We start from the raw sequence: 21,412 nt of genomic DNA, 5'->3' as shown, positions 1-21,412 counted from the left end.
TAAGAACCAATTGTTAAGATGCACCACATACATTGCTAAGAAAAAAATGCTGCCAGTTCAACTATGATACATGCCTTGTATCACAGAAATTGTTTCTCTGATATTTATTGAAAGGGTGCTTCTAAAGTTAAACAGATTTTCATCATATCAGTCTTGTGCATACATGAAGAATGGGGGGAAGCATTTGGTGAAAGTTATAATGTCATATTCTGAGACCAATTTTAAACTGCAGTCACGGATGGCTGCTTTTTCCCCACACATGGTCCTCGGTGTCAAGAGTACTAAGATGTAGCATGTCCTGAAGGAGTGTTCCAACCCTGTCTTCCCCCGAATGGAAGCAGAAAGCTTTGGATATAATGCTGACACCTTAATGGCAATCCTGCTGGATGGTGCACTGGTCACACCAGCTTTCTGTTGAATTTTGCTTCGTAGATTTCAAGGGCTTTGGAAATTTCTCTTTTCTTCAGTTGCCCAATTTGGCCTGTGATAGGCATTCCTTCTGCACCTGCCTCATTGTCAAAGCAGGGTTCAGCTTCATCTACTTGTGAAGGCCTTCCTTATAGGTCCTGTAATGCATTTTCTTGTTGTCGCCTTGTAAAAAAATAAGGAATTTTGGTCATTCCTCCAACGATGAATATTTGCTTTGCTAATATCAAATGTATACCCAGTTGTCCTATTTGCATGCATTCCAATGCTGGACCAGAGGGTAACCTTTTTGAAGATATTTCTAAATGTCTTTGATGCCAACAGTGCACACACAGGTGGAGGTGATGACAACAGGACAAGCTGTGACTTCACACATGCATGAACAGCCACTGAAGACAGTCATGAAATGCATCTCAAATTCAGACAAATTAAAATGTCAGCAAAACAGTACATTTTCTGTCTCATACAGTGTTTCTTCAAGCTTGAGATGTTTGCCAGATTCATATCAGTACAAAAAAAAAATAGCCTAAGAGATAGGAACAAGTATGTTAAGTAGACAGCTAGTGAAGCAAAATATTAACTTAAGACAAAATTTTCAGTGGTCTAACTTTGTTTCAGTTCCCTTTATTTCTACATGGCTTACATGTAAATCTGTTTTTGTACTGGATATAAAATCTAAGTACAAATGCTGTTCAGTCACAGTAAATTTCAGTCACATCCCCAAAGACAGAGGCTTGTAGCTGTGTTTTGCCATTTACTCAGGAACACAGACCCATGCCTGGGGTCAATGGCCTTCATCAGCAGGTGCCCGGCGCTGACGAGCAGATCTTGGCCTGTGTGCAGAGGTTGTTGCGTCTTCTTCAGTTTCCAACCCTGAAGGCTCATGATCTCCTTCCTGGGATCCTGTATCTCCCACCAGTTCTCGAAGAAATTTGAATTTAGATAAAAATAGATGCCATACGAAATACCAACCTGAGAAAAAAAGACAAAAACCTTAAGGACAGTATTATACACAGTGTCATCCACTTAGAACAATTCTGATAAATGGACAGTAGTGTACAAAAACAAAATAGTGTATGTAATAGATGCTCAGGATAAACTGAGATTATACAGTAAGGACAAAAATAACCTGCTTTCTTGGAATTCAAAAATCCAAGATTGATGTTTCCACATTAAAATTATAATGAAATAGAATTTGGCAACCAGGTACTGTCAAGTACTGCAAGACTCTGTCAAAAAAAAAAAACCCTCTCATATTACAATAGCTCAGTAAAAATAATTACTGTTAATTATTCTGTTTTCTTCCCCATTTTCTGGGGAAGAAAAAGTACAAATTTGGTTTGGACACTTGTACTTCAGTGCCACTGAGAATTTAAACCAGAATAGCTTTACAGTCAAGGCCAAGATACAAGAATCCCTGGAAATTAATAAATCTTTAATTATATGATAAAAGAATAAAGCCAGAGAATAAACATCTCAGGAACAAGATTTTAAAATTATTTCACTTTTATAATTGAATCATTAACAAATATCAGTAAGGAGCAAACGGGATAAAACCTCTAAACTCATGCTCTCCTGCTTTGAAATGTGAAGAGCTCAACAGCTAGTATTGTAAGGAGTTTTCCAAGCTGTTATCATCTTCATGTCTTCTACTGTACACACTAGGATGAATATAGCTGCACTTTTTTTTTTTTTGCCAGTCCTGGAGCTTGAACTCAAGGTCTGAGTAATGTCTGTAGGCTTTCTCAAGGCTAGATAGAGTTCTACCACTTGAGTCACAGCACCACTTCTGGCTTTTTCTATGTATATGGTACTGAGGAATCAAACCTGGATCTTCCTGCATGCTAGGCAAGCACTCCACCACTAGGCCACGCTCCTGGCCCCCAGCTGTATTTTTTTGTCTGGTTCTTTTGTATTTAGGGAAGTGGGATCATGAAGAAGTGGTATTAGAGCTTGAACTCAAGCCTTGTGCTTCCTAGGCAGGCCCTCTATCAATAAGCCACAGCCCTAAGCCCTTTTATGCTTTATTTTTCAGGTAGAGTGTCCAACTTTGGCTTGGGGTTGGCTAGGATCTCGGAAGTGCATCCATCTAACTTTATAGATTGATCTATTGCTAACTTCTTTTTTTTGTTTTTGTTTGGATAGTCTTCAACTCAGGGCCTGAGCTATTCTGAGCTTTTTTTCTCAAGGCTAGAACTCTACTACTTTGAGCCATAGCTCCACTTCTGGTGGTAAATTGAAGGTAAGCATCTCACAGGATTTCTCTGCCCATGCTGGCTTTGAACTGATCCTCTCCTGCAAGGGTAGGATTACAGGTGTGAGTACCAGTGCCTGGTTATTGCTAATAATTTTGTAAGCCCAACTTTGACTATCACGGGGTCTTCTAAGCTTTTGCCCAGGATAACCTGGAACCATACATAACCCTCCCAATCTCTGCCTCTTAAGTAGCTGGAATTACAGGTGTGAGCCACCAGCCCCGCTCATTACTGTGCAGCTCTATTAATATAGTCAACCAGTAGGAAGTGGTATATCATTGTGACTTTTATTTTTATTGTCTTTTGCCAGTCGTGGGGCTTGAACTCAGGGCATGGGTGTAATAACCTGCAAGCTTAGCTGCCAAATTGTTTTTGCTTTTGTAAATGCTTAACCTGCTTGACCACCTGCGAGTGGTTACGACCATCTGCGCGTGGTTTCATCCTTGTGGTGATTGACTCTAGGCATCTTAAGATGACATTATACGGGGACTACCACCTGTGTGGTATTTACCTTTAAAAGCTCAGCCTCACTGAAGCTTGAGACTGCTCTCTGTCAGCCCGAAGGTTGAGACTAGCTGCTGCACTGATATTAAATTGACTACTAATTCAGTTCACTGAGTGCTGGTGACTATTACTGCGGGTTTTGGAGATCCTCAGAATGGCTGGGATATTACACTGGGCCCTGGCCTTGACCTTTCTCAAGGATAGCACTCTACCACTTGTGGCTTTTTCTGTGTTTGTGGCACCAAGGAATTGAACTCAGGGATTCATATATGCTAGGCAAGCACTCTTCCACTAGGCCACACTCCTGGGCCCTCCTCTTAGGTTTTGAGACTATAAAAACTAAACTCTTTTGACCAAACTATGTGTTAGGGATTTTAGGTGCATTTACTATCAGGAAATTGTATTATTCAGTTAATTCAGGAAATTATCAGTTCAAAGACAATAGCTTTGATCTTGATAAGACCAAAAGTTCCAGGAGTGTCTACACAGTATAAAAGAGAGTTATTAAGGGGCGGGAGAGTTTGGCCTAGTGGTAGAGTGCTTGCCTAGCATGCACGAAGACCCAGGTTCAATTCCTCAGTACCACATACATAGAAAAAAAAAAAAGCCAGAAGTGGTGCTGAGGCTCAAGTGGTAGAGTGCTAGACTTGAGAAAGTCCAAGTACTGTGCTCAGGCCCTGAGCCCAAGTCCAGGACTGGCAAAAAAATAAAAAATAAAAAATAAATTTAAAAAAGAGTTATTAAGAAGCTGGTATCAGTGGCTCATGCCTGTAATCCTAGCTGACATTCAACAGAATGTGGTTCTATGCCAGCCTGGGCAGAAAGTCCAAAAGACTCCATTTCCAAATTAATCAGTGCAAAGCTGGGCTAGAGGCATGGTTCAAACGCTCAAGCTGAGCAAGCTCAAGACCGTGAGTTCAAGCCCTAAGACTAACCAAAGAGAGAGTGAGAGAACACAAACTATTAAGAATGAAGGAGGTGGGTCTCTGACTGGAAAGAGATGATGATAAAGGCCATCATCACTAGGGTTCCCATCACAAAATTCTAGTGCCCTTAGGTTGATTAGCAGAAAGCAAAGGCTGTTGGCACAAACCTCTAACATACAGAACTGAGGGGAGTGCAGTGTTCAGAGGCTTGGGATTACTGTCTATTCGACAAATTTATTCAGCTTAGCTTGTTTTTGAGACAAGATCTCATTAGGTACTTAAGATGACCTTGCACCTATTATTCAGCCCCAGCTGATCTCAAACAAGATTCCCTGCTGTCTAGTGGCCTCCCAAGTGCAGAGATTACATGCAAGCAACACTTCACTCACTCTCTTCCTCAATTGTTAACATGAATCTCCTTAATTTTTTTTTAAATCACTATCAGTTACCAAACACTGAAAAGCACTCAATCTCAAGTCAACATTCTGGAAGTGGTGCTAATGAGAAAATGCCAGGGGTTTGGAGCAACAGATCATGGCTATCAATGGCAACTTGTGTCCATATTCACCCCCCCCCCCCCACAGCACCAGCTGAACCACTCAGCCTTCATCCACCCTATTAAAACCCAAATCTGGAGATAAGCAAACTCAAATGGTTTATTTATTTCTCTCTATTCTATCTGTGTAGAGATGATGTTAAGATTTTGGGGATGGATACGGACAAGTCATGCCACTTCTTATAAAAACACTAAGGCAGAGACATACAAATATGGAGTTCATCTGCTGGGCAGCCAGGAAGAAAACAGTCCACCATGCCTGTTTTGTTTTGTTTTACAGTGATTCCTCTAATGATAGAGTAGGAAGTGCAAAGGAAAGGGAGAAATTGTAGTGTTGCTATGAAATGTAATTGTATTCACCAAACCATGGGAAGTTCAACAAGCTGTCCTCAAGTATAGTGACAAGTTCTTACCAACCTGTCATTTTGGGGAGAGTGACGGGAAGAGGCTGGGTGGAGGGGGTTTTTAATCACAGTACTGAGGTAAGATCTCACCTTGGCAAGACCTGATATTTCTACAAAAAAGACAGTTTAGCAAAGGAATGACACTATAAAATTCCAAGCAGCTTAAAGAAAAGATTAATAAGATATTTGTTTTAAAAAAAGAAAAAAGGGCCAGGAGTGTGGCCTAATGGTGCCTAAAGTGCTTGCCTAGCATGAAGCCCTGGGTTCAATTCCTCAGTAGTACATTAACAGAAAAAGCTAGAAGTGGTGCTGTGGCTCAAGTGCTAGCGCTAGCCTTGAGGATACCTAAGGACAGTGCTCAGGCCCTGAGTTCAAGCCCTCGGAACTGGCAAAAATCTAAAAAAAAAAAAAAGAGAGAGAGAGAGGCGGGGGGGGGAGAGGTGGGGGAGAGAGAGAAAGAGAGAGAGAGAGAGGCGGGGGGGAGAGAGGGAGAGAGGGAGAGAGGGAGAGAGGGAGAGAGGGAGAGAGGGAGAGAGGGAGAGAGGGAGAGAGGGAGAGAGGGAGAGAGGGAGAGAGGGAGAGAGGGAGAGAGGGAGAGAGGGAGAGAGGGAGAGAGGGAGAGAGCGAGAGAGCGAGAGAGCGAGAGAGCGAGAGAGCGAGAGAGCGAGAGAGCGAGAGAGCGAGAGAGCGAGAGAGCGAGAGAGCGAGAGAGCGAGAGAGCGAGAGAGCGAGAGAGCGAGAGAGCGAGAGAGCGAGAGAGCGAGAGAGCGAGAGAGCGAGAGAGCGAGAGAGCGAGAGAGCGAGAGAGCGAGAGAGCGAGAGAGCGAGAGAGCGAGAGAGCGAGAAAAGAAAAACTAATTAGAAGATCCCAATAGGTATATACCAAGAAAGTCATCCTTGGCAAAGACACAGAGCTCCTTACAGTACCAGATAAAACTTCTAGTAAGCTATTTAAGAGTTGTGTTAATTCAACATGAAAACAAAAATGTCTAATACTTATTTTTAAACTTCTGGGACAAGTACTCTGGAAAAAAGTTTTGCATACATTACCGAATAACCAAATGGTTCAATTCAACAAAACTGTCATATTTCTGGTATGTCACACATCATAGAGCTCATAGGGCTCTGTCTATTCATCTATAACACTTTATTTGTACTGAATTCAGAAAAAATACAAAATAGAAAGCCATATATATAGTTAATCTATTATTTTAACAAAGCAGCTATTAGTTCGTGTAACAGAAATGCTTCATCACTTGGCTAAACTCAGAAAGGGGATTTGTTAGAAGTCTACAAGGATGGCTCGTAGTCTATGGGAGAAGCACCCTGGTTGGGGACAGGAGACAGTTGTTCTGAATGAAGGTCATTTTCTCAGAGTCTCTTCTCTGCCTGCTTAATTCATTGTCCTGTGCCCACTGCTGCTCCTTGCCCAGCTTTCTGTGACTTCTTAGCTCACATCCTAACAGCCAAGAAAACTACCTGGGGTCTGATCACACATCTGCCATAGGTTCTGAGTGCACTACCTTGGAATAGGGGAGATATTGTGAACACAACCTTACCCCTAAGAAGGCAAAGGGTAGTTTCAGACATTAGAGGAGAGTGGACAGCATCCTCAGTATAAGGTCTCCTCTACCTTTAATAGGAGTATGCTTTCACCCCACCCCACCAATTCTAGGGTCTGAACTCAGGACATCAGCACTGTCCTTGAGCTTCAGTGTTCAAGTACTGGAGCCACAGTTCCACTTCGGCCTTTCTAGTGGTTAACTGGAGATAAGGGTCTCATGGTCTTTCCTGCCATCTTTCCGGCTTTGAACCATCATTCTCAGATCCCAGCCTCCTTAAGTGGCTAGGATGGTCTCTTTGAACATGGTCTCTGCTGCACAAACACCAAAACACCTCACAAACATCATTTTGCTAAAAATCTAACCAAACTCAATCATTCCAGGGGAAGAATGAGAGAAGGGGTGATACTTGTCAAGATAGATACATTATACTCATAGTTAATGTGTTGAATTGAAATCCTTTGCACAACTACTTAATTTTTTTTTGTTTGTTTGCCAGTATTGGGACTTAAACTCAGGGCCTGCACACTGTTCTTGAGCTTTTTCAAGGCAGTGCTCTACCACTTGAGCCATAGCAACACTTCTGGCTTTTTTTCTGTGTTTGTGGTACCAAGGAATTGAAACCAGACCTTCATGTATGCTAAGCAAGTACTCTACCAGTAGGCCACCCTCCAGCCATAAGTTTTGTTGTTTTTTTTTTTTTCCGTCAGTCATGGGGCTGGAACTCTGGGCCCATGCACTGTCCCTGAGCTCTCCATTTGAGCCACAGTGCCACTTCTGGTGGTTAATTAAAGGTAAGAGTGAATCTCAGGGATTTTTAACAGGGATCCACAGATCTTAGCCTCCTGAATAGCTAGGATCACAGGCGTGAGCCACTGTTACCCCGCTTAAGAATTTTTTTTTAATCTTCCATTCCTTTAGTAAATGCCCATACTGTAAGAAGACCTCAATTGTTGGAGCAAAGGAACCACTTGGGATTAGGACAAGGGGGAGGTCAGATGAGGCATATCCCATTCAGGAAAAGGCACAGCTTTAGATCTACCTCCAGAAGCAGTCATTACCAGTGGAATTGGCCATAGTTAAAGGGCTGTGATTACCCTACTGCAGAGATTCAGGGAAAAGGATCCGAGTGGCTATGCATCAAAACCTACAAAGTTCTTAGAATCCTGCTTCCCAAGTGTTTATCCAGAGATCCACTATCAATCCCCAGGGTTTCTGCTTACCATTTTTTAAGCTCCTCAGATGTTTCTAATGAACATACAAGTTTGGAACAGGAAATGAAGACGCATGAGTCTCTTGCCAATCAGTTATGGAGACAAGCCAAGGAAAAGAAGAAAGGTGTTTGCATGAGTGTGCATGAGGAAGAGATGGAACAGATCACCAGAGGGCCTCCCTGAGAAGACTCTATTAAAAGTCGTGTTATAGTCAGCCGGAGACTAGTGGCTCACACCTGTAATCCTAGCTACTCAGGAGACTGAGATCTGAGGATTGAGATTTGAAGCCAGCCAGGGCAGCAAAGTCCTGCGAGACTCTTAGCTCCAACTAACCATCAGAAATATAAAAGTTGGCACTGTGGCTCAAAATGATAAAGCACAAGCCTTGAGTGAAAAAGACCACAACCAACAAATAAAATTAAGAAGTCATGTTCTATTTACTAGTAAGACTATATAAGGAAATGGAGCTCAAATCAGGGACAGTGCCCAGTCACCACAGGAAGCCATGAACCTGAAGCACCATGCAATGGGCAATGCAATGCTTAAATATCCTCCAAACTCATGTTGAAATTTAACTACCATTTAAGTGTTAAGAAATGATTAGGCCAGGTTGCTGACGGCTCACGCCTGAAATCCTAGCTACTCAGGAGGCTGAGAGCTAAGGATCACAGCTCAAAGCTAGCCTGAGCAGGAAAGTCCATGAGATTCTTATGTCCAGTTAACCCCCAGAAAACCAGAAGTGGCACCTGTGGCACAAAGCACTAGCGTTGAACAGAAAAGCTCAGAGACAGTGCCCAGGCCCTGAGTTCAAGTGATCAGATCAAAGGCTCTGTCCTCAACAATGAATTAATGCTGCTGTGTTCTAAGCTCACCCTTAGGTCTCCCCCAGGCTTGCTGTTAGGCTATCACAGAGGCCTGCCACATGTCAGCACCAAGTTCTAGACTTCCCAGCTTCTACAATCGCCAGCCAAACACAATTCTTCAGTTTTGGGGATTAAAGGTATGCACTATTCCACTTGGCTATTGTTTATAACTTACCCAGTTTGTGGTATTCTGTTGTAAAAGGAAAAAATGGAATGAGGCTGATAATCAGAAGTTATACAGAAAGAATGATTATGTCAGGTTGGGGCTATGGCTAACTGGTAATGCCAACTACTTTTGAGGCACAGATTAAAGCCAGCCTAGGCAAAAAAATTAGGGAGAACATCATCAATAAAAACCGGGCAAGGTCTAGGACTTAAATTTTGACAATATAAGACCCAATATGAAAAAAAAGCACTGAGGCAAAAAGGGACTGGATGCATGGTTCAAGTGGACAAGTGGTAGAGCACCTTTCTAGCAACCACACAGCCCTGACTTCAAACTCCAACAAAATGTGTGTCTTTTGTCTTTGCTCAAAATAGAATTGTATTGTTAATACAACTTATTTAGGTAATTAGTTATATAGCCTTTATATATATATTCAGAACCCAGTGTATTGTAAGGGAAAGCAAATTACTAACATAAACTAGATTATCACACTTTACATATTATTGGCTGTAGGAAAGAAGCAAATACCAGAAGAGCAGTATAGGTGTGAGTGTGTGTGACTGACAGGAAGAAGCACAAGAGGGACAGAATCGCAGCTGAGATTTGTAACTACAACTTACCACAGGACTAGAATAGCCTAATTTGGACTGCAGGCCTAGAGTAAAGAACTCCTCCCATGCGGGGGGAGAAAGAAATAGCACTGAAACCTACCAAAAAGGACTTAGCCCCTTGCCAGTATACCTTCAGCAAAAGGGCCTCTTACAAAGCACAGTCCACAAGATCTTCCCATTCAAACCTAATTCACACACAACTGAAATTTCTTTCTTGTTCCATTTGCTTGGGTCTTATAATAAGCAGGAGCAGCATAACAACATATTCTTACCTTTGTAAGCTATGGAATCCTTCCAGTAGAGTTACACAACCCAAAAGAGTCACTACTACTAAAATTCCAGAACACCAAACTGAAAATATAAGCTGTGCATCTGACCTTTTGAGAAATAAAGATTAGATAGAGAAGCTTAAGTCCCCAATAAGCCAATTTCAATTAGCATGACAGTGATGTTCATTCTGCCTTAACCTTTACACACACACACACACCCCTATGAAAAATTATCTGATGTTAGCCTATCAACTATTTTTCTATTGTTTCCCTTGTATTTCACCTTATAAGGAAAATAATTCAAGTGAGCAATGTGCTATTTCTTCACCTCTTGGTTTAAAAAAAACAAAAAACAAAACACTTCTACTAGGCCCATCAGAGCATTTGCTCTATTTTTATAGAAATAAAGTTCTGTCTTATTCTAGAATCAAAATAAAACCAATGGAGATGTGATAAATCTTCGAGAGGGAAATGCAGCTGTGGGAACAGCAGAGCTCTTGCTCCTAACTTCAATGAGTTCTCACACAGAAGATCAAATCAATCAGAAAACCTTACCATTGCTATACCTTTTAAGATGCTGGACAGGTGCCCATAGAACCAGAAATGGCAAGTCACTGAATCAGAATTACAACTGCCATCATAGTGGTCACCAGACAAGGTATTGCGTTGACTTGACCTGAAGCGCAAATATAAAGAGCCAAAAAAGTGAAAGGTCTGGTGCAATGCCTATGAGGAACCTGAGGACCATTACAAGTAAAACACCTGGGAAGGTGTTACCACGTGGGATCTGAGATTACTAAGCAAATTTCTTCTAGTAGTATGGAAACATCACTGTGGATACCTGATGATCCTTAATAAATTGTCAGTTATTTGAGAAAATAAAACTGGTAAGGAAAATTCTGAGATGCTCTAAATGTACTAAAAAAAACAGAGTATGGAGAGAGGGGTGAGGGGGAGAGAGAGAGAGATGGGAACTTAATGTTAGCAACAACTATGGGCTGACCAGTAAAAGACATTCATCGAACGTATGTTAAATCCTTGAATTAAAACCATGACAGGACCCAGACTGGTTAACATCAATCTGTGATACGGGATACTCTAAAAGAAGAAAGCAGAAGTACCAAGACTGTTGTCTAAAGGGGGCCCAAGACAGTGTGTAAGAGGCTATCTGGAGGAAGAGGCCTAAAAACAAAAGGACTGACTGGAAACATGGCTCAAGTGGCAAAGTGCAGTCTTAAACTCAGTGCTGCAAAGGTTGGAGGAAAAATCCTGCAGTGGCCATCTCCTAGGTCCCACGTAATCCTGTCACAAACTTTCTGAACTACTATCCCAAACTAATTCAAAAGCAACAAGTATTTCTCCTATTCAAAGTTTCCAACTTCATATTATCCTGTCCTCTCTCACCCACAGCCAGTGTTAGTTCACAGTGAGTAATGGATATCTTCCTTTCCCAAATTTTTATTCTAAAAATGCTCTTAATACTCTGGAGACAGAGGCAAGAAGGTTGCATTTTTTGTCCCACATAACAAGACCCTGTCTCAAAAATTTGAAAAAGCAGCTCTTCATTCTGAGGTCCAATGGACAGTCTTGCTGTTGCTGGTAGCAGAACTTTCTCAAGATCTGGTAGTTTTTAAGCTATTATCTGTAACAGCGCAAAAATTTGCTTAAAAAAATTCAAACCATCCTTTTCCTACTAGATGTGGTGGCAATTCCAACATTCAGGGGACAGAGCAGAAGCCAGCCTGAGCAACACAGCAAGTTCCAGGTAAGCCTGGGCAATATAACAAAACCTTGCCTCTTAAAACTAAAACTTTTCTCAAGAGTTTTGGTTTACCTGGATACATAAGGCCATATAGGATGAGGCCAAATTAATGGACCTCAAGGACATGGAAACAAGAGCTTAATTATAAGTGACTGTTGTTCTTAATGTACTATGGGTTTTTTTTTTCTCTTCTCTTGTGTTGCCCTTCGGTTAATCTCAAATTGTTGAAGTATCTGACTTTGCTACCTAGTATATTATATATGTGTTTGTTTATTTGAAATAGGAGGGGGAAAAAGATTAGAGGAGGGGGAGGGAAATGGGGACACAAATATGAGAAGAGGTATCAATGTGTGAGAAATAATGCACCTGCTATCTGGCGAATATAACTGTAACCCCTCTATACATTAAAATAAAATTTTAAAAAAGTTTTCATATTAAGCTAATGTTACAATTCTGTCCTATAACAGAAGAAACAGATTCATGAAATAACTCATTTCATATGGTGCAAAATACTCTTAAGAACTGAGAAGAATGACTTGTGGTCATCAATGGTCTGAGATGACATTTGATGCAAAGCATGGATGATGAAGAAGGAGCAATATAAAGAGCCAGTGGCAGGCTGAGGACACATGCCCTGTAGAAGGTACAGGACTGGTCAGTTCTGGACAGCTGGAAGTGGTAGGGAGAATGGACAGGTAAAGTCTATACTACATAGACTTTCATGGCCACAATAAGAAATCTGGATCTTTCAAGGAAAATGTGAAGCCACTGGAACATTACAAATTTAAATAAAGAAAAAAAGAAAAGGAAAAAAGCAGGGCCAGGAGTTTGGCCTAGTGGTTAAAGTGCTTACCCAGCATGCACAAAGACCCGGGTTCAATTCCTCGGTACCACATACATAGAAAAAAGCTGGAAGTGGTGCTGAGGCTCAAGTGGTAGAGCTCTAGCCTTGACAAAGTCCAAGGACAGAGCTCAGTCCCTGAGCTCAAGCCCAGGACTGGCAAAAAAAAAAAAAAAGTTCAAGTCCCAGGCTTTGAGTTCAAGTCCCAGTCCTGGTACCAAACAACAACAACAACAAAAAACCCAACCAAACAAAAACAAACCCAGAAAAAAAAAAGATTACTCCAACAACATGCAATAGCAAATCTAGAAAAAAATAACCAGGTGCGGTGGCTCATGCCTGTCTGTAATCCTAGCTACTCAGGAGGCTGAAATAAGGATTACAGTTCAAAACCAGCCTGGGCATTAAAAAGTCAAAAAGTCCATGATACTCTTATCTCCAATTAATCACCAGAATCGGAAGTGGCACTGAGACTCAAGGGCAGGATAGTAGCCTTGAGCTGAAGAGCTCAGGGACAACACTCAGGCCCAGAGTTCAAGTGCCAAGATACAACTAAAAAAAAAGAAACGAAAATCTGAGTACCAGGGGCTGGGAGTTTGGGAGTTTAGCCTAGTGGTAGAATGCTTGCCTAGCATGCAGGAAGACCCAGGTTTGATTCCTTGGTATCATATTCATAGAAAATGCTGGAAGTTACTCTGTGGATCAAGTGGCAGTCCTCTAGCCTTGAGAAAGCCCAAGAACAGCGCTCAGGCCCTGAGTTCAACCCCAGGACTAGAAAAAAAAAATATGAGCACCAGTTAGAATCATGTACAACTGAGAACTACAGGAAAGGGGGTATAAGGAAAAGCCAAGGACTGCTTAAAAGATGTATATCCAAGAAGATGTGAGAGCGAGTACCTCTCTGAAAAATGGAATTCACCCAGAGAGTAGACTTCCAAATTTACTAAGAGGATCTTGAGGTCTACTGAAGAGACTAACTATATCACTGCCCAATCTTTTGATTATTAGCTTAAGCTGACAGAGAATTCTTCATCTTTTATTACATCACCCTTAAATATGGACATAGCAATCACTAAACACCTACAGAAAATGTCCAGTCAAGAAGAGTCCAAAGCAATGAAGTAGAAAGAAAACAGGGAAGTAACAAAGATAATTCAAGAACAAACATTTTGCTAAATGTTCATATCAAACGAATATGCTTAGAAAAACAAAGTAATTTACAAGCACATAATAAGGACAAGCAATACAGAGCTAGGAATGTAGCTTAGTGGTAGAGTGCTTGCAGAGCATACACAAAGTCCTAGGTTCAATTCCTCAGTACCACATAAACAGAAAAAGCCAAAAGTGGTACTGTGACTCAAGTAATAGAATGCTAGCCTTGAGAAAAACCAGCTCAAGGATGGTGCCCTGGCCCTGAGCTCAAATCCCAGGACACAAAGAAAATAAGTACATTTAAAGTATGCTTTAGTTAAAAACATTATTTGTCAATCTTTCTTAAAACCTACAAAAAAAAAGTCTTCCTACAGAACAGAACTTAAAAGGGCTGGGCTTAAATGACAAAGCAACTGCCAAGCAAGTGGGAAGCCTGAGTTCAAACTCTAGTACCACCAAAAAAAAAAACAAAACAAGACTCTACATTGAAGACAATGAGGATATGAAATCTAGAAAGAAGGGCACAGAACCAGTAGCAAGCAGGGGATGTTCAACTTTCTGTCTGAGAATGATAGCTGTTGAGAAAGATTGGGCGGGGGAGGGGGGGAGGAAGCCTAACTGATGTACAACTGTGAAAAAAATTACTCATGAGCATGTGATAAGGTATTATAGAACACTGGAGACACTGGAGAGAATAGTAACCACGGGTTCATGCAAAAAAAGTAATCTTAGGGAAACTAAAAAGGCAATTATTAACTTCCGAAAAAAGAAGAACCATAGAAGAAACTTGTGTGCTCATATTATACCACTTGACCAGCCAAGTATAATACATACATACAGACATACAGACATACATATATACATGCATACATACAGTCTAAATATAAATCATGACTATTAAGTTACCAAAACTTGTTATTACTTAACAAGAGGAAAAACTGAAAACTACATCAGCTAATGTCTAAATATGCAAAATCCGAGCACAACAAATGTTTTCAAATGTAGTAGTGGTATTGATCATGGAGAAAAGAATGTATTTCAGTTACTTAAAGAGATAAAACAAAGACTGTTCCAGGCATGGTGGCTCACGCCTGTAATCCTAGCTACTCAGGAGGCTGGGATCTGAGGATCATGAAAGTCAGTAAGACTCTTATCTTCAATTAACCACCAGAAAGACTGAAGTGGCACTGTGGCTCAAGGGGTAGGGCAGTACCCTTGACCTGAAGAGCTCAGGGACAACCCTAGGTCTAGAGTTTAAGCCCCATGACTCTCATACTTTTTAGTGCCTGGGGCTGGCTTTAAACCTCTACTCTCAGATCTCAGCCTCCTAAGAAGCTAGGATTACCCGTGTGAGCCACTGAGCCACCCCACCCAGCTCTAGATCCTTTTTATTGGAATATAATGGAGGGAAACACATTAAATAATCCTAACTAATGTTATATACTAACTACCTAAATATAGGGATGTAACCAAAAGACATCTTGGATTGAATGTGTTCACCAAACTTCCTTTGAAACAGCACTCTTTATTCTTTGGTTGAGGGGCTTGAACTCTGGGCCTGGGTGTTGTCCCTGAGCTCTTCAGCTCAAGGCTAGAGCTCTACCATTTGAGCTACAGTGGTACTTCTGGTTTTCTTCTAGTGGTTAACTGGGGTCTTACAGGACTTTTGTGCCTGGACTGGTTTTGAACAGGGCTGGCTTTGGTCCTAAGATCTCAGCCTCCAGAGTAGCTAGGATTAGGCATGACCCACAATGCCTGGCTGGGAGACTCTTATCTCCAGTAAACTATTCAGAAAAATCTGGAAGTGGTGCTGTGGCTCAAGTGATAGAGCACTAACCTTGAACACAAAGAGGCTCAAGGACAGTGCCTAGATTGAGAATTAAGCACCAGGACACAAGAGGGAGGGGAATTCTTACCCAAGACAGATTGGCTTTGAACTTTGCCCAAGGCTGGCTTTGAACCTGGACCTTCAGGTCTCAGCCTCCTGATTAGCTAATATTACAGACATGAGCCATAGGCACCCAACTTTTTTTTTTAATTGTTGGTCATGGGGCTTGAATTCAGGGCCTTGGCACTGTCCCTGAGCCATTTTTTGGGGGTAGGGGACAGTCCTGGGGCTTGAACTCAGGGCCTGGGCACTTTTCCTAAGCTTCTGACTCTACCATTTGAGCCACAGCGCCACTTCTGGCCTTTTCTATTTGTGTGGTACTGAGGAACCCAACCCACTTTACCACTAAAGCCACATTTACACCTCCCTGAGCTTTTTTGTGCTCAAGGCCAGGGCTCTCCCACTTTGAGCCACAGCTCCACTTCCAGTTTTCTGGAAGTTAATTAGAGATAAGAGTCTCAAGGACTTTGCTGCTGACTTTAAACCGTGATCCTTAGTTGTCAGGCAGGGTGTAAGCCACCCTGCCTGGCTTTAACCTTCTGAAGCTTAAGGAGAGGAGGGAAGGACCAGATTAGACTTGAGCAACTCCAGTGTCTTTAGTGGTAACATGCCCACCTAGCATGCACAAAGCCTTGGGTTCGACTCCCTGATACCACATACACAGCAAAAGCCAAGAAGTGGTGCTGTGACTCAAGTGGCAGTGTGCTGCTAGCCTTGAGCAAAAAGTATCCAAGAACAGTGCCCAGGCCCTGAGCTCAAGCCCCAGGACTGGCAAAAAAGAAAAAAAGTCACAGAACAATGGGTCATTTTTAAACAGAAAGTCTGTGGAGTCCTGGGGACCTGAATTCAACACCTCTGACTGAAGTGTTGGCTTGGTTGATTTTCTTCTGAGGGCTCTGCTTGTCTTGTAGATTGCCTTATTTCTGAGGTCTCCCCAGGTCTGTCTTGATAAAGAGCCTTTTTTCTTTGGATTAAAGTCCCTACCCTTATGACCTCATTTAACCTGAATTACCTTTTTAAAGGCCTTATCTCCAAATGTCACTTGGGGAGCTCCGCCTTCTGCATATGCTTTTGACCTCGGAGAAGACACAGTTGGCAGCTAGCACTTTTATCTTCAGCACTGGCTGAAGAGCTGCCAGAGAGCTGTGAGCAAGGTATGATTTAGGCATGTACCCTAAATATAATTGCTCCTACCTTTCTGGTGGTCACAAAATGAATCTAGTGGATACTATGAGCACTTCTGTGTATTTATTATTTTTAGAAAAAAGTAAACCATCATACTGCCCTCCCCCCTTTCAATGACTTCATGGATTCTTCCCTAAACCCAAATGTAGTTTAAATTGAGTCTCTACCCTTAAGGCAGGTCTCTTATTTACTGATTTCATTCAGGTCAGCAAACTAGTTGTAGGATGCCAACTGGGCACTAGAAACAATATATGACTGGGTCTGTCATCAAGGAATCATAATTTAGTTTGTTTTAGAACCCTGACAAGCTATTTCATGTATAGAAATCTAATTTTCGAAATCCAGGCTTCTAAGGCAATTTTCCTTCTGTCTGCATTGCTTGTTTCTGACTTTTCACTTTATTCATTCTGGAGTTTCCCACCCTCTACCATTCACTGAAGTAGTCCTCTCAAGATCAGTAACAAAAAGACTTTATTTTACTACTGATGAGTTCTGTAGCACATCATTGTCTTACTCATTGTATAGCCTGTACTTTCTTTGAGAACCCATTCTCTTCTCCTCTCTCTCTCTCCCCCCCTCCCTCTCTCCCTCCCTCTCTTTGTCTTTCTTTTCATGAATGCCCTTTATGGTGTTTTTACCAGTGGGATTACCTTTTCTTGCTTTTCACTTTTTTAATTTTAAATTTTAATTTAAATTTTGCCAGTCCTGGGGCTTGAACTCAGTACCTGAGAGCTGTCCTTGGGTTTTCTCAAAGCTAGAGCTCAACCACTTAAGCCACAGCACCATTTTCAGTGTTTTGGTTTTTTTCCCTATGTGTGTGGTACCAAGGAATAGAACATGGGTCTTCATGCATGCTAGGCAAGCACTCTACCACTAGGCCATGCTCCCAGCCCCTCACTTGTTTTTTTGAAACATAATTTGCATTAATAAATTCATTATCCCTGATAATTTATAAATTACATATGTGTTGATTTGTTAATATATTGTTTGTTTACATGTCATCTGCAAAAAAAATTTTTTTGTCAGTCCTTGGGCTTGAACTCAGGGCCTAAGCACTGTCTTTGAGCTTTCTCAAGGTTAGAGCTCTACCACTTGAGCCACAGTGCCACTTCCGGCTTTTTCTATGTATGTGGTACTGAGGAATTGAACCCCGGTCTTTGTGCATGTTAGGTAGGTGCTCCACCATTAGGCAAAACTTTCATCCCCTGTCCCTGAATTTTTTTGCTCAAGGTTAGCACTTTATCCTTTGGTTTTTTTTTTTTTTTTCTATGTATGTGGTACCGAGGAATTGAACCCAGGTCTTCGTGCATGCTAGGCAAGCACTCTATCATTAGGCCAAACTCCCGGCCGAGCACTTTATCCTTTGTAGTGTGATATGTCTATAGGCAGAGCACTTGGGAAGCTGAATCTGGAGTTTGTTCTATGAGGCCAGACCTTGTCTCAAAACACAGAAACAGGTAAGAGCCTCAGAAAAGCAAAACATAGCTGGCCTGGTGACTCACCTGTAATCCTAGCTACTTAGGAGTCCCTAAAATCCATGAGACTCTTATCCAGTTAACCACCAGAAAACCAGAAGTGGGGCTGTGGCCCAAGGGGCAGGGTGGTAGCCTTGAGCTAAAGAGCTCAGGGACAATTCCCAGGCCTGGCGTTCAAGTCCTACTACCAACTCCAAAAATATCTCAAACCATTCATGACCTGGTAGGGTCCACTTATATAAGTTTTAAGACAATAAACATTTAACATCACAAGTGGAAAAGTGGCAAAACTTATTCAATTTTTTTAATTATCAGAAAAGTTATGAGAAGTTTTAACTCTGGTGTCACTAATAATAATAGCACTGCATAAATTAGCTCAGTGGTACAGCACATGCTTAGCACATGTGAAGCCTTGGGTTCCACCCCAAAACCACTAAAAACAAAATGTGTCAAGTATACATCCAAGTATATAAATACACATATGTGCATGTGCACAATGGCACACCTTTTTCAAACATAGCTGGAATACTGTGCATTTACTATGCAACTGATAATCTCTACACTATGGAGTATGTATTCTGACCCATTGTGGCATCAACTTGAATGCAAACTTGACCTTGTAAGTATGAATAAACTGATACCTATCTGAAAATACTTTCCAAATTTTCACTCCTTGCTGAGACCTGTGGCTATCAGTTACTGTATAAAAAGGGATCTAAAATTCCACTAGCTTTGCTTTGAAAAGAGAATTTAATGTCTCCTCATTCCAAGAAGGAAAATACCCACCACAAACAAAACAGCACCATTATTGCAGAACTTAACAATTAGGTTATCTGACCCTGGAAGTTTAAAATAGCTAGTTTTGCCCCCCCCCCCCTCAAGTTCTGCCTGTTCTCAACATCTCTGCTTGGAATGTAGCTGAAGCACGAACCCCAGTAAACAGTTTCACATGGGTTGAAAAACCCAGGCCTTGGATAAATGAAGATAGAGACACCTTTCGTTGTCATCAACTGGGTCAGAATCTATTTTTAAAAGAAAGAAAAAGGGCGCGGGGGGGGGGGGGGAAACAAATCATCTTACCTGCCAAGACCGGCCACGGTTTTAAAATCGGAGCGAGCACTGCTAATGCAATCAAGGGCAGACTCTGCCCGGGAAGTATTTGTCTGGTTTAAGGTAGAACCGAGATGCCCAGCCCTGATCCTATCTTCCCCCACCCCTCCCATCCAGGATGGATGCCCGGGGCCTGTCAGGCGTCGGGGGACATCACCTGCCCTCACTCCAGAGCCTTCAGCGGGAAGACCTGGGGGGAGGGGGGGGGTCTCAAGACACCTGTCCCCACCGCGCCTTTCGGCCGCGTGCCTGGTCCGAGGATGAGACGGAGCAAGTCGACCGCTCCTCCCCCCCCCCCCCCCCCCCGGCTCCGAGTCAGGCTGGGGAGCGGGGCCGCCCGCACTCACCGCACACCATCAGCAGCAAGACGATCAGCAGCGTGGCCACGAACACCAGCAGGGTCAGACCCACGTTGTGCCACATCTTGGGCTCGGGCTGGTGGCGGCCTCCGGACGGTGGATGCGAGCTTCAGCCGGTGCGTGCTTCCGCGGCGGGCGCGGGGCGAGACTGAGCTCCGGAGCCTCGTGGGCGGTGTAGGTGGTGGCGAGCGACCCCCCCCCCCGGGGGGCGGGGCGGGGCGGGGAGGGGGCGGCACCGCGGCGCGGCCCGCCCGACGGCCCCTCCTCACCGAGGCTGCTGGTGGGCCGCGGGACGCCCCTTTATCCCCTCATCGCTCCGGAGAGCCCGGATCGCGGCGCCCCGACACCCCGGCCGTGGCCGGATGCGCTTCCATGGCGGACACCGCGCGTCGATGGAAAGAACGAAGTACACAGGGGACACGCAGCGGCCACTCGATGCCACCAGCCTGAGGACCACTCGCCCTCCCCCGCTCAGAGACGCCAGACGTCAACGTCCCCCGGCCGCGACCGCTGCGACTCGGTTCCCCGGCCCCCCTCCCCCGCAGCAGCTCATCACCAAGCGCCCCCTCCGCGTGCCTCCGCGCCGCAGTGCTGGGATGCCTGGGAAATGTAGTGTGAAGAGCGGTGCAAGTGGAGAGACTGCCTCCGCGAAGACTACAATTCCCAGAATGCACCGCCGCTGCGGGGCTCTGCTGCGGGGCTCTGCTGTGGGGCTGCTTGGCGTCCTCAGTGCCTTTGGTCTTTCTGCGCTGGGAGGGCGGACTGGTTTGTGTGGTTCAAACTCAGCTGTCAGTTTAGCCCTCCTTTCTTGCTCTAGAGGGATTCCAACTATGGCTCCGCGAACAAATACGGTTTTGATTTGCAGAGGGAGGAAAAGGGAGGTGGCTGCCTGAAAAACTGGTTGCACTTGAACGGTGCCCTATTGCCAGGGGCAAAGATTGAATACTGGGGACTTTTGAGGAAGTATCTAGTCTTAGGTAGAGAAGGAGCAAGGTCAAGAAGCCTCCTTTTGCCCAGATACAGATGATGTGTTCTGTGGTTTTATAGGTAATAAAGTTCACAAATGACTGGTGGAGGATGTAAGGACTTCTGCGTGTGTCCATAATTCGCCTACCTGAGTTGAAAGTTTTATTTAACTGATTCCTTGAAATCAAGTGACATATGACCCTCTCTAGCTTGAACAAACTTTTTTTTGTAACAAGATATTTTAGTAAATCTCAAGTAGTTCAACTCTACTTGGAATTATATCTCCCAATTAAAAAAAAAAAAGATGCCCCCAGGAGAAAATTGTATCCCTGTTTTAGCAGCAAATCCGGAGCCTTCATATTTTCCTGTGATTGTTGCTCCCTGCAAAACCTTTCTACTAATCTGCAAAATTCTGTGAGGAAAAACTCTTTTCTATCAAAGTGTATTGCTTAAAATTCTTTGGCCTGATGCTTGGCTCTTCTTAAGGAAACAAACTGTTTTGGGCTGGGAATATGCCTCAGTGGTAGAGTGCTTTTCTAACATGCATGAAGCCCTGGATTTGATTCCTCAATACCACATAAATAGAAAAGGCCAGAAGTGGCACAGTGGCTCAAGTGGTAGAACTCTATCTAGTCTTGAGCAAAAGAAGCCCAGGGATATTGCCCAGCTCCTGAATTTAAGCCCCAGGACTGAGAGGAGGGAGAGGGAGAGGGAGAGGGGGAGAGATGCTTCTTTGGGATAAGGAAGGATTTTTGAAATATAAGATTTTGTCTTAAACTGGTTTTTTTGTCAGAAGAATTAAGACATCTCAGATTGATCAAGAAATGAGTGGGTATATTTGAGAATATTAGTGTATGTTTTTATCTTCTTCCAAATTTTTTAATAGTCACCTTATGTAAATACATCTTACCTTATTCA

The 21,412-nt window shown here is 43.0% G+C and overlaps 1 protein-coding gene and 1 pseudogene across 2 annotated transcripts; one reads left to right on the top strand and one right to left on the bottom strand.

Annotated features, from left to right (window-relative positions):
* Positions 1-225: 225 nt before the first annotated feature.
* Smim13 (small integral membrane protein 13) lies at positions 226-20,063 on the bottom strand. 2 transcript variants are annotated; one of them, XR_016539344.1, is made up of 3 exons: positions 19,517-20,063; positions 1,070-1,398; positions 226-591 (listed from the first exon to the last, which is right to left on the bottom strand). XR_016539344.1 is itself a non-coding variant. In XM_090356479.1 (2 exons), the coding sequence occupies exons 1-2, from the start codon at positions 19,590-19,592 to the stop codon at positions 1,211-1,213; spliced, it is 264 nt and encodes an 87-aa protein (XP_090212605.1). In that variant the 5' UTR covers positions 19,593-20,063; the 3' UTR covers positions 226-1,210. The 2 variants fall into 2 exon arrangements, 1 of the variants encoding a protein (XP_090212605.1); XM_090356479.1 differs by having other exon boundaries at positions 226-1,398.
* Positions 19,629-20,589, top strand: LOC150048487 (uncharacterized; annotated as a pseudogene).
* The last annotated feature ends 823 nt before the right edge of the window (positions 20,590-21,412 follow it).

Source organism: Megascapheus bottae, chromosome 22 (assembly GCF_031878675.1).
Source record: "Megascapheus bottae isolate mThoBot1 chromosome 22, mThoBot2.hap1, whole genome shotgun sequence".
In the NCBI taxonomy this organism is placed as follows: Eukaryota; Metazoa; Chordata; class Mammalia; order Rodentia; family Geomyidae; genus Megascapheus; species Megascapheus bottae.
Note: the sequence above shows the minus strand (reverse complement) of the source record. Positions and strands in the feature narration are given on the sequence as shown.